We start from the raw sequence: 17,281 nt of genomic DNA on the forward strand, positions 1-17,281 counted from the left end.
GTATCATATAAGTCTATACAAGTCCCTGTGCTCAACCTGTATTGTTACACCTACGGTACCTTCAACCTGCAGGGGAAATTGAAGAAACTAAAGAGAAGTGTTTTATGTTACTGATAGAACGATCAGTGAGCTAAGGAAATATCATGAAAGGAGCCATGATTTGCAGAAAGAGCTGCAAATACTGCAATACCCTCAATTTTGTTTACATCCCTAAATTAGACTGGATCTTTGTTGGTTCATGCACAACAGTGCTGTTAAACACATTTGTCCTTACGTAATAATTAGGAATATTATTGGCAATAGCGATTTACATAAATATGACAATGCCGTGTTGACCACGTGGAACTGTACCGGCAAAACATGGTATCTGTTGTGTCGGTACCTCGTGGTCACCACTGCCACCACACCGCAGAAACGATAACTTTCATTAAACGGTGTCGAGCGCTTTTATTATAAATTCTGAATATGGCAATGAACTACTTACCTTACATGACCCTGCACTCTTCCATTTCAAGTTCTGCCGTAAAGTGTTATGTCGTAAAGTGTTCCAAAGTTGTAAACGTTGTCATGCGGGATATGAATGTTGATGAAATATTTGTTTGAATGATGGCCCATATATTCATAACATATCACCCTTTGAAATTATAATGTGACGGCTGAAAATGGTATGTAAATTAAAAAAATAAAGCAATTTCCATAAATGTCGTAAACTTTTTACTTTGGACGAACTTGATTCAGGCGTGCCGGTTACCGCCGGGAAGGCGGCACCTACCTACTGATTACGTATGTCCCTTAAGTCCCGCATGTTCGGCACCTGCCGTTCGATTAGAAGTTTCGCCGGTCTGCATAAAAATGCAAAGCGATACAAAATGTTATTTGTGTTCGCCAAATTGCGCGTATGCTTGAATGTAGTGTGCCGGCGGCAAGCACAAACCCGGCATGTCAAATCAAGTTTGCGCTTATGCTAGGTGACGTTTTCTTTTGTCACTCCGGGAATATATGATAAAGAAAAAAGATGTTATTGAGCTTTTCTACCTGAACTTTTTATTACAAAATTTATATTGGTTTAAAAAGAAATTTTACCAATAAAGTTGTTGGTCAGACATAAAAATCTCAATCAATCAATAGCAATATATAATATAACAGTCTACCCCTTCGGGAACCTCAAAGGTGACTGATTCATATTCGGAACATCTTCATTTTGAAATTAGGAACGCCTTTTGGTTGTATGTTAGATCTATTCCTAAATCGATATCTGAGTTATCCAAAGGCTTGTAATTAGCGACAGAAGCAAACACACGAAAGCCGAAAACAGTGATCGGCAAAAGAGGTCAAAATCTGGGCCTGAAACCAAAATTAATAGTCCCCGCTGGGGTTCCCCCAGGGGTGACTAAAAATGATCCAGTCTGGCGTTATATATAAATTTATGCTATATAAACGATTTCCGCGTGTGTATGATGGGTAAAGTCATTCTTTTTTAGGCATGGCATTTTCTGACACCAGCTACTGTTAATTTAGCCTAATATACTTGTAAACGCTGCATATCACAGCTAGTTTCACTTTCGTTATTAAAGCAGTTTGCTGTTTTAAAGTGTGCATTTTTCTTGAAGTTGTGAATAGATTTCGACCTATTTCCACTATTTGATAGGTTCGGTTAAAATGTTAATTACGAACTAAACAATTCAGACACCTTCACAAATATAACTAATAAGCACGTTACATAGAAATTAAAAACTACGGTAGACAATACATGTTTTAATGTAACACAAGCGCATATACTTCTATATAGTTAAATATGACAGATAAAGCTACCCTTGATATGTGTACAGCTGTATAGTATAGGTATATAGTATATACATCAGTACACATGTACAAAGAAATGACATGTGAATTGGGAGGAGATCATGCCTGATTACTCTCTCATTTTGTAGATATTCATGTTGTGACTTCGCGTCCTTAACGTTGTATTATCTCTCTGTCACATATTGTGTTGTTTAGAGTGATCAATGGGCACAAAACGTGAATAGTTTGAAGTGAAAATGCTGAAATTTTCGCAAACAAAAAATTTACGTTTAGGGGTTGAACAATTTGGTCCAAATCTTGTCGGATTGACTGTGCGGCAGATCTCAATGACTGGAGTTTGTGTTCAGCGTGATCTTCTTCCACACAAATAGCACACACAAATGGATACTTGTCACAGTGAGTACATACCAATATGACAGTCTCATCTTTGTGGTAAACACACTCCATTTTCATATAGATTTTTCACAATATTTCACTTCGTGGCTAGTACCTCTAATATGGTCAATATTTTCATATATCCTTGGTGATGCCTATTTATATCTCTAAATATTGTGTTACCTTACCTGGAACGCTCACCAAATCATGATATTCCCCAAACTCATCGTGATTATTTCATTCTGTAGTTTGTTCTACCAACTAGACTTCAACACAACACCTGACGAAAGTCTGACCAAAGTGAAGCTAACAAATCACTATCTCTATTACTTTGGATACTCAAGCAGTCACTCCAGAGTTGAGATTACAAACTTCACCTATGGCATTGTGTACTCAAGCTGCCCTTGTACAGAAACCCCCATGACACTTGCAGTGCGTATTCCACCTAAAGCACTAGACCAACAAATATCGTGTCAAATACAGGCAGTTTACAGCACAAATAATGACATTTACTACTGGCTGAAACATGTCTCAAACAAACGTTACACTGTTCGTGTAAATTCTAAAAATATCCACCTTTTGATCAAGATATTACTAAGCAACCAGGTAGAATTGAACTCAGGTCCCAGGGCAAAATTACCTTGCATTATCTGTAGTCGAGCTGTCAAAAACAACCAAAACAGCATAGGCTGTGATGAGTGTAACAACTGGGCTCACATGGACTGTATTAGCATGTCATCTGCTAGCTTCCAACATCACACTGACCATCCGTCGGAGAACTGGCACTGTCCTAAATGTCGGTCCATAGTCGAAACAAAATTCCCCTGTCTACTATGCTACCAACCAGTGAAGAGCTCACAAAATAAGTATGTTTGTGACAAATGTAACCAATGGGGCCATGTTGAGTGTCTAAGATCAGACTCTATTTCTCTTTCCGATACCCAACATCTAGAAAATACATGGACCTGTTTAAAATGCAGTAATGTCAACAATTCAAATAGATTGTATGACTCCATAGTTGTTTCGTCACTCAGTTCTATTGAAAATAATGACCATCACAGTACTAGTAGTTTATCTCATAATACCCATCCATCCCTATCATTGTCTAGCACCCAAGAATGCTCAGACATTCTGCACAATTCACTATCTAGAGACAACTCACACCTAGATAATACGTTGCCTTCCCCAAGAGCAACTTCGTCACCTATTCCACAAAAGAATAAAAAAATCATCTATGCCCAAAAAAACCATCAAATCATTGAGAACATTACTCGTCAATTTTCAAAGTATTAGATCCAAACGTAACGAAATCTCACTCCTAATTGAATCGGCTAAACCTGACGTCTTCATAGGTACAGAAACCTGGTTAAAACCAGAGGTCAGTGATAGCGAAGTGTTTCCTTCTGATTTCGAACTGTTCAGAAATGATAGGACCTCGTCACGTAGCGGCGGAGTCCTCGTTGCTACTAGGTCAAATCTCAATGCCACATTAGCCTACAAAAGTGACAAGGTAGAACTTGTAGCCGCTAGAATCCATCTTGCAAAGCAAAAACCCATAATAATAGCCTCATACTATAGGCAACCCAATAAAACTGACCCACAGTTCATAAGCGACTCAGTAATGGAAATCACCAACCTATACAACACTTTCCCAAACCATATCTTTTGGCTCGGGGGTGATTTCAACTTGAGTGACATCAGCTGGCCCGATAGTGTCATCACAAGTAGCAACTATCCAAACATTCTGAGTGAACAATTCATTGCTCTCTTCCATGATCTCGGCTTGAATCAAGTAGTGGACTTCCCCACTCGTTATAACAACACACTTGATCTCTTTCGAACCAACATGCCGTCAGTTGTCAATAAGTGCAAGGCTATCCCAGGTGTGGCAGACCATGATATCGTCCTAATTGACAATGAAATCTCAACTCCTCCCATATCTATGGAGCAAGGCTAACATCACCCTTATGAAAGAGGAGGTGAAAGAAAAGCTGAAAGGTATAGTAGACCAAACTATGTCTGTTGACCAGGCCTGGTCACATTTCAAAAATGTTTTTAATTCAGTTATTAAAACCCAAGTACCCCAAAAACTAACGAGGTCAAAATAATTCACCATGCAGCCACTTGCTGGGACCCTTTTATTTCAGACCAGGTCCTAGCAATTGAAAATGTACAGCGTAGGGCTGCCAGATACATATTTAATGATCATAGATCTAGAGAGCCTGGATGTGTCACCAACATGATAAATATACTTAACTGGGAGCCCCTAGCCCAGCGAAGAACAAAAGCCAGGCTCATGATGTTATATAAAATAACAAACGGACATGTGGCTATTGATCCATCCCAATTCATAACATCAGGCGACAGGAGAACCAGAGGGGCCCACAGAATTAATCAAATATCAACCCACACAAATTTGTATAAATATTCATTCTTCCCTAGAACTATTGTTAACTGGAATTCGCTACCATCATCCCTAGCACAGGAGCCAAACCTGAACTCTTTCAGGTCTGCCCTGGCTAGTTTCAACCTTCCATAACGTGTTTTCTGTTTTTATCTTATAGTACAAATTAACAAAAATAGTTGTTTTTAACATTTTTAATGCCACCTCCCAGGATCAAGTGCACTCAAACCTTTGAGTCTGATCCTTGTAAAGGAAGAAGAAGAATTAGTTTCAGTTTCGGTTTGGCAGAAGTTTTCTGGTTTGGTAAATTACATTATACAGTTTTGACGTGATGTATTTGATTATGTGTTAATCTGAACGTTTGCATCGATCCAATGTGGCTCCATTGAGGGCAATACCTCACAAGTTTTTGTTTTTCCGTTTTGATTATTTAGTGATTCCGTTCGCGATATACACCATAAGGGCGCCATAGGCAAGTCGGGCTATTATGATTGGTCAATGCGTCAGTTTGTAAAAATTGCGGACTTGTTTTTAAATACGGAATAAACACAAATTGTTTGCTTAGATAGATCGTGGTATTTAGTTAGTTTTGGAATGGGGATAGATGTTTAGAAAATTAATGAGGCACGAACGATTGGTATTACATTTACATATTTTCACATGTCAAAAGCACATTAATTTTAGCATATAACGTAATGCATAATTAGTGTAAAGAGTGAATGCAACAGACCGACACAACAACAGCAAATACTGTAGACGCTAACAGAAGCTTCACGTTAACAGCTTCGTTTACTTTGTTAAGTCCATGTATATTGAGCCTTACAACTTTTTACGTGTTAATTAATAGTTTATTCATTTCAGGATGTAAAAACAGTAATCCTCAGATACACCGCCATATTCATATTCATATAGTTATAAAAAAAATGACGTTTAGATTGTTTAAGATATTTTCCTTTTGGTCACATATTAATCTCATCTTGTCTCAATATGAATTTTAATAAATAGAAGGTAGATGCAATTACCTGGTATTTGAATATGTGTTAATCTGAAGTTTCAAATGTGTAGGGGGACTAGTGCTGGATTTCACTGTGATCTCGCCATTTGGCAGCTTCATCTCCTTGATACATTGCTGACTTGTACAAAAGAACAGTAGCCTGTTATCTGAAGTGACAGTAAATCCATCCGACCTAGTTCCCAGGTTTATAGCTTGTTTAATTTCTCCAGACCTGTTGGAAAGTTTAACACAGTTTTTTTTATTCTGTCATTTTTGCCAGCAAACTCCTGATTATGACAAAATATATAGTCTACATCGGTCCACCATGTTTTGAAGTTTGAATGATAAAGGTGGGCTGGAGTTGGTATCTGACTCTGTGATCGAATCAGATGGCGATCTGTCATTTATTATTGTCTCCCCAGCAGTGTTACCACATGAACACGTAACTGTGCCATTATTTGCATCATTAACAAAAACTGTGTCGAATGGTCGGCACACCTCAAGATCGAATTTATAATTGGTGTTTCGGAGGGGGTCGTGATGAAAACCATAAAATACTAACCAATGTGTCGACTCATTAATCTGCTTGATTCCAAACTTCTATTGTAGTATCCTAATATTACAAGTATAAAAGATTTATTTCAGTATGTAATATCCGTGTGATGTCACATGTAAGTAGATTCGCATAAAATCTCGGGATGAGTTTAAATACTTTAATTCCTTGAATTAATCCTCGTACATCTTGCTGAATTGTATTTCGCCGTGTTAATGTACATTTAGATCCTTGTTACACACTGATGTATGTCTGAGTGAAAACATAATCTAACAAATATTCTATCACTGACGGTCGCCACTGTGTGGGTAACAATTAACTAGTACATAGGATACCCACATTCCTGCTCGCCATATTCACATCCAAGTCATTGCTTCATGTATACACCAAGTCGCCTTCCTTTAGAATCCTTCAATTTTCATGATCGATTAACATTGATTCCTGAGTTTGCTAAGATCATACAATTTTCGGTCTCTACCTGCTCAAACAAAGCTCTGACCGGCAGTCTCATTTGCTTTCTTCAATGTCCGTAACTGGTGCTCCAAATGCTCTTCTTCAATGCAAGCTCCAAAGTCAACCGGCTTCTTTGATTTACACACCATATTTGTGATGTAGTTGTTAGTGGTGTGACACCTTAAAAAAAGTTGGGATCAGTACTTTGCTAGAGTTAAGTCCCTTGTGGAGCTCTTTTGTTAGGAGAGAAAACTTGTCGTGTGCAAAAGCGGAAAGCGAGGGGTGCACGTGTGTTGTCAGCACATTGGCGAGGCAGGCTGCAGGTGGTGGAGGGGTATAATAATAATAATAATAATAATAATAATAATGGACTTTATTTATACTCGATAATAACATGTTGAGTCACAGACTCTTCTCACACATGGCCGAGAACATATATACAAGTATTTACAACACGGTATCTGGACCCCGGACTCGTTGTTGGTCCCGGAGCGGGGTTACACTTTCTATAGCTGTAGATGCAGGTAAGCTGCCGTGTTGATTCATTTATAGTGTGGTGAATTTTGGGTAAAGAGTTTATAGGTTTGTTATTTGGAAACCTTGAAAACATTGGGGTTGTTATATTTCGTATGTAAAATGGCCGCCCATGCAGTAGTCGATATAAGGTGAATATTTTGTTGTTGTAGGGGTTTTGAAAATGGCCTAGTACTCGGCGGACGGTGATGGCAGGGCTGGCTTGGCGTCTCCCATACAGTCTATATAGAGATTTGTCGCATAGACGTGTCACTTTCCCTTTGATCTAGCTATGGTAAAACCAACTTATTTTACACAGTTTTACTAATACCATATGGTATAAGCGAGGCTCCTCCCATATACTGAATACAATGGAATTCTCCATTCTCATTGGTCAGCCAATGAAAGTTTAAAGTGGCCAATTAGTGAATGTTAATAGGATATCGACACCTTGAGAAATAACTAAAAATACAAATAATGGAAGTTCAAACACATTTTATTCGGCAACAACGTTGCAAACAATTCAACAAATTTCACCTTTCCAGGTTCCGCGGTCTATCTTTTTTCCGTTTTGTAACTTACAACTTTTAGCATGAACTAGTCCGTCTTATAATTAAAAGACAAAAGGCAATTGTGAAACACATTTCTAGCCATATTATAAATATCAGCAAAAGGACCTTGTACTTTTCTGTAGGCATGTTAATATTCACATTAGTAGGCTTAATATTACTATTTTGACATTTAGCGTCCTCAATTTATACGATTTTGTCCTTCAAACAGAATCCGGGAAGCGGCTTTTATTGGGTATTTACTCCTCCTCTGGCTCATCTTTAATCGCCGAGAGAGGCAGGAGTTAGGTCTTCTAACACTTTTCAGTGAGGTTTTCTGGGTCACTTTCAATGCGAGTCATTACCTGAGACATATGAATTTATTATACGCCCAGGTCGTCAAAGTCATCGTGCGCCAAACTTGGCCTTGAGTTTGAGACGAAGTCCGACATGCTGCAAACTTTTTTTTATATTACAACCAAACTTTATCTTTTAAATTGTTATGTGACACTTTATGCGACAAGTCAGTTACATCATAGGCCTCGCAATATGTCAGTTATCGTACTCGAGGGGCGGAGCTTACATCTCTCGCGCTACGCGCTCGAGAAGTAGCCATGCCCCTCTCGTACGATAACTGACATATTGCCCGGTTCTTATGATATAACTAATACATGGGCATGCAGTGTTGGCGTCTAGAGTTTAGTGTCGCCCAGATATGTGACATGATGATGTGGCAGAGTTAGTGCCGTGAGGTGAAGGTCACGTGTGGGATTCTGTTGTGTGGTGGAATCCTTTCGAGGTCACAGGGGACCGGAAGTGATGTGGCGGGTGGACATAGTGAAGTATTGTGTGTACCACAGTTGGTGTATAATAGTCCGGTGGCTATTATAAACTGATTTATGGAAGTAATATGTGTCCATGTATATATATTAAACTGTAATAATTATACTGTATTTAACAGTTAATTAACCTACCGAGGGGTACATGAACCTTATGAAGTGAACAGTACTAGTAGGGATACAGTGGAGAGAACTTTCATCGGTTAAACAGTACCATAGTACAGGGCTGTTTTACCTACTGAACTTTACCTTACCAAGTGGATTGACATTGCAGATATTGTAGAGAATTATTATGAACATTATTTGCCAAGGTTAACTTGCCTAGGCCTTCTGTCATTCTGCATATTTGATAAACTATATTTGTATTTACCGTGAGTGAGTGGGTATGTGTGGGATTGATTATATGTATTATTCTTAGGTAATTAAATTATATCGTGAACTCAGTATCTTTGTTGACTTTATACATTATCAGGCACCATGACTACAGACCTTTGTGACAATATTATAATGATAAAGACGTTCTCATAGGGAATGAACGGCGTTTTTTTTAATTTTCATGCCGGTATGAACGCAAATCGGTAGCATCCATATTGCATGACGTCATAAGTAAACCACGTGATACGTCACGAGAGTTTTGCTTTCATACTCAAATAATTAATTTTTCTTTGATTTCATGCAAAATACTCTAATTCCATTGGTCAATTCATTCTTTTCATTCTGCTATGAAAAAAAAAAAAATGACCACGCCCACCGGAACTACTTTTTGAAATGTCGGCAACTTCAAAGGAAACATGATGAGAGACCCCCGCTTTGATCACCGGATGATTCCATTGGATTGCAATTTTCTGACGTGTGACTCAATGAATGTGCACATACTACAATTGCAATGAATGTAAAATATTATAAAAAATAAAATTACCTGTCTAGGAATAAAAAATAATAAAAAAAGTTTAGGTATTTTTTAACATCGTCTGCTCATCAACAACAATGGCAGGCGCACCAACATTTAACATCGGCGAACCTGGTGATATTTTGGGGGGGTTTCGGACAGAATTGCGACATTGATGAAGTGGAAAGACAGTTATTGGAAGATGATGAACTGAACAATATTTTGTTAGATTTATTTGACATCGGGAATTCTGCTAGTGCTTCAACACCAACATCGCCGTCTCAGGCAAGGACAGAAATGGCCAGAGCAATGGAAGTGGAACAGCCCCCATAACAGTTTTCAGACAACCAGCCCCCCCCAAGCTCAACGCTTTAAACGACTGTCGGAAGAAGACTTAAAAAATATGGAAGATTCCCGACAGTCAAAATCTACCAAGAATAACACGAAGTGGGGCATCAAGGTGTTTCAAGGTAAGTTTACAAGTTTTGATTGGAATGGTGGGGAAGGGTTGGTAGGGGTTGAAATGACACAAATATTCTTAAACCCTGGCCGGGACTTGAACCCGGATCTTTCCCAAAAAATGGGAATACTTTGCATTAAGCTACCAGGATGTCGAACAATCATGTATCATCTTCACATTTATTTATTTTATTTTTTCTACCGTATTTTTGCTGTATTTTTATTTTTTAAACTTTTAAAACTGGGCTATTTTTTTCAGAATGGAACCGACAAATGGTGGGGGAGGATGTGGACCTTAGCTCCATAGGTGTAGGTGACTTGTGTCTAAAACTACGACAATTCTATGCAGAGGCCACACCAAAAAAAGGCCAAGAATACCACAAAAATACATTGGTAAATGTTCGAGCAGCCATTAACAGACACCTGAATGATATAGGCAGGTTTGATGTTGACATTGTCAGAGACAGGTCATTTAAAAGTGCCAACACCATACTAGACGCAAAATTAAAGGCGAATGTGAGGGATGGCACTTCAAAGCCGACAGAACACAAAAAGATAATATGCAAAGAGGACATGGTCAAAATAAACACTTACCTCACAGAAGAAAATCCAGTCCTTCTACGTTACCGGGTCTGGTTGAACTTGGCAATGCATTTCGTCAGCAGGGGACTCGAATTTCACATACAATTGACACCGCGGTCGTTTAAATTTCTCACAGACGAAAATGACAGGGAATATGTTGTACTGAACCATGAAACAACACAAAAAAACAAACAAGGTGGACTCAATAATGCCGAAGCACCATCGGCGGACAAACGTATGTACTCCACATGTCAACAATGCCCAGTGAAATCCCTGAGGAATTTGATATCCAAAACAGACCCCGAGGCGAAATCCTTGTTAAATCACTGTACGAAGGAAGCCATGTTATTACCCGGTACAGAGGAAGTATGGTTCTCCACAAAGCCTGTAAAACAGTACCAGTTCGCCCGGTTCATGGGTGACATTTCCAGGAACGCTAAGTGCACACAGCTGTACACCGCACACTGCCTGCGGGCAACGGCGATACAAGCCATGAGTGATGCCGGATTTGATTTACGTCATATAATGTTTATTATGGAAAGCCGGTACGACATGCTTATTGCGAAATGCTAAATGCTATATGCTTATTGCTAAATGCTTATTGCTAAATGTGAAATGCTTTATGCTCAATGCTTAATGCCTAATGCTTAATGCTAAATGTAAAATGCCAAATGCCAAATGCTTTATATGTGAATTATGGACGCTTTGTGTATCCTTTCTCGATTGATTCTACAATCAATTACAAAGGAACTTTTTTTCTTCATGACAATGTTAATTTAATATGTAACCAAAAGTGTGCATTTTCGTAGGGTATTAACACAGGGGCTTGAAACGTTCACTAAGACACAGAATGAAATATTTACCCCAGGGTCCGACCCCCAGATCATAAGCCCCTGTGAATAAAACGGTATTCAATAAAACTAACTCATGGTATCATCTGGGGAATGGTGAGGAAGATTTCAATTGACAATTTAATTACATATATATAGTTCTTGACGAAATAATTCAGATGAAGATTTTGTCAGGATTTATTTCCACAAAGGCTACAATGCCAAGGAAATAACAGCAGCAGTTGGGATGAACCATGGATTATGGAGGAGGTAGGTAGCTAAAATGGTTGAACGTAATTTGCACATATCTGTTTAATAATAATAATACTGAGTACATATTACAGATTACCACAGCTAGTATTATCACGGTTTAACACGAATTTTAAAGGTACCAAATATTGCATTATCACAGCTTTTATCAAGGATATCCCATGAAAGTTGGGGAATAACTTATTTCCAATAGAGTCCTCAAGTAAAGATCTTAATTACTTAGAAATTTTAATAAAAAGAACACTTGATCGATATATAGTGGGTGGTATGTTGTACAGAAACAAGTGGCTGGGCCAATACCTACCAACCTAGTATATGCCTATCAAATTATCTCAAAGTATATATATAGTGTACTTATACATAAAGATGAACTCATCAATAAAATAAAGACTGGATGATAATAATACATTCTCAAGAGAGATCTTATATAATTGCAATTATATGAAGATAATTTGTAAATGAAATTTACAATTGAGAGGATGTTACTAAAATATAATATTAGACATTGTATCGCGGTGAAATGTATAGATATTGCATTTTAGGTCATAGTCGTAGGTCCCTAAGTGATTGGGAGTGAGTCCCCTACCTATAAAGGTCAACAGGATTTGACATTTCCTTGAATACTACACACGTGAAAATAACTATACCTTCCAGAATGTTTTAAAAGAGTACACATGCTATATTTAATAAACACATGTACATGAGAAATATAAATTGTTGTAAATTGTTTTTAAGGTTAGGAGAAAGTTATTTGTATTGGCCTTATGTATTGTACAAAGTTAAAAGTATTTACCAAAACTGAAGAGTTTTATATATTATTCTAATATACAATGTTTAAAATCCAGTGTTCGCACAACGCAACGCTGTTTGAAACGCCAAAAACTTCAAGGAAGAGGAGATGAGGCATGTATTGAAGAAATAATTAAAGCAGTTTTGAGAGAACTAGAGGGACATTGTAGAAACCTTGGAGTGGGTCAAATATGGAAGCAGCTTCGAAACGAGCATGGGTTACTTGTTAAAAGGTAATTAGTTGCAATGACTTACAACTTCGCAAATAAATCAAATGTGATGATAACGTACTGTAATAATTCAAGGAGCGTGGTAATCTACTTATAATAATGTAACACAGCTTTTATCTACATCTTACAAGTTGAAATTTATGAGGCGCCGTTTTACTATTTATTCACTATTAAATCGAATTTTTGATATAAACAAGAGGCCCAATGGGCCTGCATCGCTCGCCTGGTATACATCTCACATTTGTAACCTTAAAAGTGATCTTAAATAAAGCTAAAGGCAAACTATCAGTATTTATGATTAAAAGTAATTCAAAAGATGAAAGATTTAAAAACATTTCACTCCTGTGACTTTGAAAGTCGAACAAGGTCGTTATGTTGAACAAATCTAATAGCCCTTTATCTCAGGATGCAACTTGCAAAACATCATCTACCTATCCTTTTGTTTATTGAAATTAGGTCATTTAAATGTTTAAACATATTTGAGTAAATGTGACCTCGAAAGTGGGTCAATGTCGATAGCCCTTCACCGAAGCATGCTACTGGCTACATATACACATTCTGGGCCTCATGGTTATGCAGAAGAAGTTGTTTAAAGATTTTAACATATTTGACCCCTGTGACTTTGAATATAATTCAAGGTCATTCCTTTGAACAAACTTGGTAGCCCATTATCCCAGCATGTCACTGGCAAAATATCATTATCCTAGGCTTCTTGGTTATTCAGAAACTGTTGTTAAAAGGTTTTAAACATATTTGACCTCTGTGACCTTGAAAATAGGTGATGGTCATTTATTTGAACAAACTTGGTAGCCCTTCATCCCAGTTTGCTCCTGGCTAAATATCATCATCCTAAAATATTGACGACGGACGGCGACGGACGGACGGACGGACAACGGACGCAGCACCATGGCATAAGCCTTCTTGGCCCTTCGGGCCAGGTGAGCTAAAATTCAAGCCTATTTTCTGATATCAAAAAATCAATTATATAAAACATAGTGAATAAATAGTAAACCGGTGCCTCATAAATTCCCAGTTTCCAGTCGATATAATTTGTTAATTATTTATTATATCTTTTCTAGGCAAACAGTGAGGGATATAGTCCGAATAATTGATCCACAGAGATCGGCCAAAATGAGAAAAGGAAGACTTCATAGAAGAGCATACACAGTCAAAGGTCCAAACTATATATGGCATGTGGATGGAAATGATAAATTGAAGCCATATGGTTTCTGTATCAGTGGAGCAATAGATGGCTGGAGTAGGAAAGTTATATGGCTTCAAGTTGATAAAACAAATAAAAATCCGAACTTGATTTGTACATATTTCCTGCAAACTGTTGAACATCTTGGCATTGTGCCCCGAAATGTGCGAATGGACAAAGGCACAGAAAATGTTGGAATTGCTGATGTTCAAATGCTTTTCCGTTCAGCACATAACGACGATTTAGTAGGAACGTCAGTTATGTTCGGTTCATCAAACCATAATCAAAGAATTGAAAGGTGGTGGGGTTATTGCAGGAACTCAATTCTTCAGTGTTACATGGATATTTTCAAAGACCTGGAGCTTTCAGGTATCCTACAAATGGCTAATGTTCTTCATACAGAATGTCTGAAGTTTTGCTTCATGAGAATTCTTCGAAAGGAACTGGTGACACATGCATGCATCTGGAATAAACACAGAGTCCGAAGTATGAAGCACACAAACTGTCCTGTTGGTGTTCCAGATTTTATGTTTAATCATCCAGAATACTTTGATTCACAACAGCAAGGAAAGCCAGTAGATTTGCATATTCTTATGCTCTGCAAAGATGTATATATGAAGAGAGTGAATTTGGATCAGAAGATATATTTAGCGAGTGGGCTTTAAATGTTATGGTGGAAAAAAGATGGAACTTGCCAGATACATTTGAAGATGCATTGAACTTATTTTCTGATCTAATTTTAATTATCTATGATATGGAAAATTAGACATTCTTCGAAAAGGTCATGTGATCTAAACAAAAATTACAGCAAAGACAGAATACAAAAGTACATATGTTCAAAAACACTTTTCCAGCACTTATTAATGGAACTTTCTTTATCTGGGATGTTTCATAATATCAGAATTTCAATATGTGTTATGTTGAAGTTTATTTGTAAAATTTCATCATTGGACAAGTGTCTCATTTCATGATGTCAGATATCTATTGCAGTGACTTACAAATGTCAAAGTCAAATTCATCGTAACAAACTTGATATCACTAGTATAAGTATTCCATTTAAGTTAGCAACGGGCAATAATTAATGACCCATAGTCCTGTTTTTAATTTTAAGTAAGTCGTCATGTTAAATACGCTGATGTGATTTCCTGGTGAACACCAGCTGGTTGATAAAAGTAATGTAAAGTAAATGTAATTTTTGCTGCACATAATACAGTATCCCTCCATGTCTGTTATTGATAAATTAAAAACAAATTGAAACAGTTTGAGATTTAATCAATTAAAGATAATGATATCACAACATAAATACCAAATCAAAGTGGATGAAAATGATCATGGTCAGTGTTTAATGGGAGACACCGATGACCGACTTGTTCAAACCCATTTAGTTGTCAACAAGTTCTCTTACTTCCATTTACTCCCAGTAACAAGAGGCCCAGAGGGCCTGTATCGTTCACCTGAATATTAAAGCAGTCATAGCAAAATATTCTCATTAAATATTATATTGCACTACAAATATTTCCCTCGCAAACTTTGTTGGCTCCATCTGTTGAAACTACCAGCCAAATATTATAATTTTATGCCATTCGATTATTCAGAAGTTGTTTGATGTTTTTGACATATTTGATCCCCGTGACCTTTAAAGTAGGTCAAGATCATTTCCATTCTAAAACTTTGTTAGGCTCTATCCCAGGAAGCCACCAGCCAAATTTGAAGATTCTATACCTTTCAGTTCTTCAGAAGAAGTCGTTTGAAGTGTTTGACACATTTGACCCCTGTGACCTTGAAAGTAGGTCAAGGTCATTTTCGTTCTTAAACGTTGTTGGGCTGCTACCAACAAAGCTTTCAGTCAAATATCATGGCTCTATGCCTGTTCGTTCTTCAGAAGAACTTGTTTAAAGGAAAAGTTGACGGACGACGCACCATGACATAAGCTCACTTGCCCTTCGGGCAGGTGAGCTAATAATGGACCTTAAACACAATAAATGTAGATATTTTGTATCTTTGGAATCAATCTGCATATGGAATATGGGTGTTTTGGAGTACAGATTCATAAAAATAGCACTTCTAAGTTCCATAATGCATGTTTAACAAAATGGGGTGGCATTTCAATCAATTGTCTACTAGTATATACTCTTTCATCTAATTATAATACAAATTCACATCAGAATCTACTGTATTCGACTTTTTATTTCCTTATAATGCAGCAGTCGACTTTATTGTATTATGAGTTGACATAATATCTCTTCTTTTGACAGGGATGTAATTATACATGTACATGCAACAGTAAAATACAGATGACTTTGATTTAAAATTCACATTCCTTGTAACTTGCTTTATCATACAGGTAGGTAATTTCTCATGTTTTAAATGAACAAGAGGACCAGAGGGCCTGTATCGCTCACCTGAATATGTTTAAAATAATTGGTATGAAGTAAAGATATAGCACTCCATGGTAGGTGCTGTAAGTACATATGAATTTCAGAAAGATCCATCCAGTACTTGAGATATAGCGAGAACAAACTTCAAACAGAGCCCCACCCCTAGGCCCCTAGGGGGTCATACCCACCAATTATACAAAAATGAGACCTCTTGGCCCAAGGATGCTCTAGACTAAATAAGGATAAAATCCCTTAATATGGATGGTCGAAGAAGGATTTTCAAGGTTTTACCTCTATTTCTCCTATTGGGCCCCGCCCTTCTGCCCCCTGGGAGAGCACACCCACTGCTTATACAAAATTGGTTCCCCTTCACCCAAGGATGCTTCATACCAAATTTGGACAAAATCCTGTCATTCGTACAGAAGATATTTGAAGAATTTGCTATGTTTCCTCTATTGGCCCCTCCCTTCTGCCACCAGGGGGGCCACACATGCTGTTTATACAAAATTGAGTCCCCTTGGCCTAAGGATGCTCCAGACCAAATTTAGTCAAAATCTACTCGGCCGTTCAGGAGTATTATGGTTTTAAAGGAAAAGTTGACGGATGGACGACGGACGCTGCGGTATGGCATAAGCTCACCATGGTCCTTCGGACCAGGTGAGCTAATAAAACACATTGTGAATAAGGCAAAACTTTTTAAAAATATCTGATTGTAAACATTCTTAAAAGTTACATTCCTTGTAACTTGCTATATCATACAGGTAGGTCATTTCTCATGTCTTAAATGAAAACACAAATTGTTAATCAGGCAAATTTTCCAAAATTTTCTGATTGTACACATTCTTAAATAAAACTTACATTCCTTGTAACTTGCTTCACTGGTAGATAAATTCTAAAGTTTTAAATGAACAAGAGGACCAGAGGGCCTGTATCGCTCACCTGAATATGTTTAAAATAATTGGTATGAAGTAAAGATATAGCACTCCATGGTAGGTGCTGTAAGTACATATCAAATTTCCGAAAGATCCATCCAGTACTTGAGATATAGGGAGAACAAACTTCAAACAGAGCCCCACCCCTATAGGGGTCATACCCACCATTTATACAAAATTGAGTCCCCTTGGCCTAAGGATGCTCCAAACCAAATTTAGTCCAAATCTACTGGGCCGTT

General features: G+C 37.6%; 2 protein-coding genes across 2 annotated transcripts; both read left to right on the forward strand.

The window, feature by feature from the left end:
* The first annotated feature begins 9,767 nt into the window (after positions 1-9,767).
* Positions 9,768-10,985, forward strand: LOC110453244. Its single transcript, XM_021502110.1, has 2 exons — positions 9,768-9,841; positions 10,090-10,985. The coding sequence occupies exons 1-2, from the start codon at positions 9,775-9,777 to the stop codon at positions 10,983-10,985; spliced, it is 963 nt and encodes a 320-aa protein (XP_021357785.1). The 5' UTR covers positions 9,768-9,774.
* A 371-nt stretch (positions 10,986-11,356) lies between these two features.
* LOC110453207 lies at positions 11,357-15,226 on the forward strand. The gene is made up of 3 exons (XM_021502059.1): positions 11,357-11,512; positions 12,358-12,534; positions 13,611-15,226. Exons 1-3 carry the CDS (start codon positions 11,490-11,492, stop codon positions 14,395-14,397), a joined length of 987 nt encoding a protein of 328 aa, XP_021357734.1. The 5' UTR covers positions 11,357-11,489; the 3' UTR covers positions 14,398-15,226.
* Positions 15,227-17,281: the final 2,055 nt, after the last annotated feature.

Source organism: Mizuhopecten yessoensis, unplaced genomic scaffold (genome assembly GCF_002113885.1).
Source record: "Mizuhopecten yessoensis strain PY_sf001 unplaced genomic scaffold, ASM211388v2 scaffold7201, whole genome shotgun sequence".
In the NCBI taxonomy this organism is placed as follows: domain Eukaryota; kingdom Metazoa; phylum Mollusca; class Bivalvia; order Pectinida; family Pectinidae; genus Mizuhopecten; species Mizuhopecten yessoensis.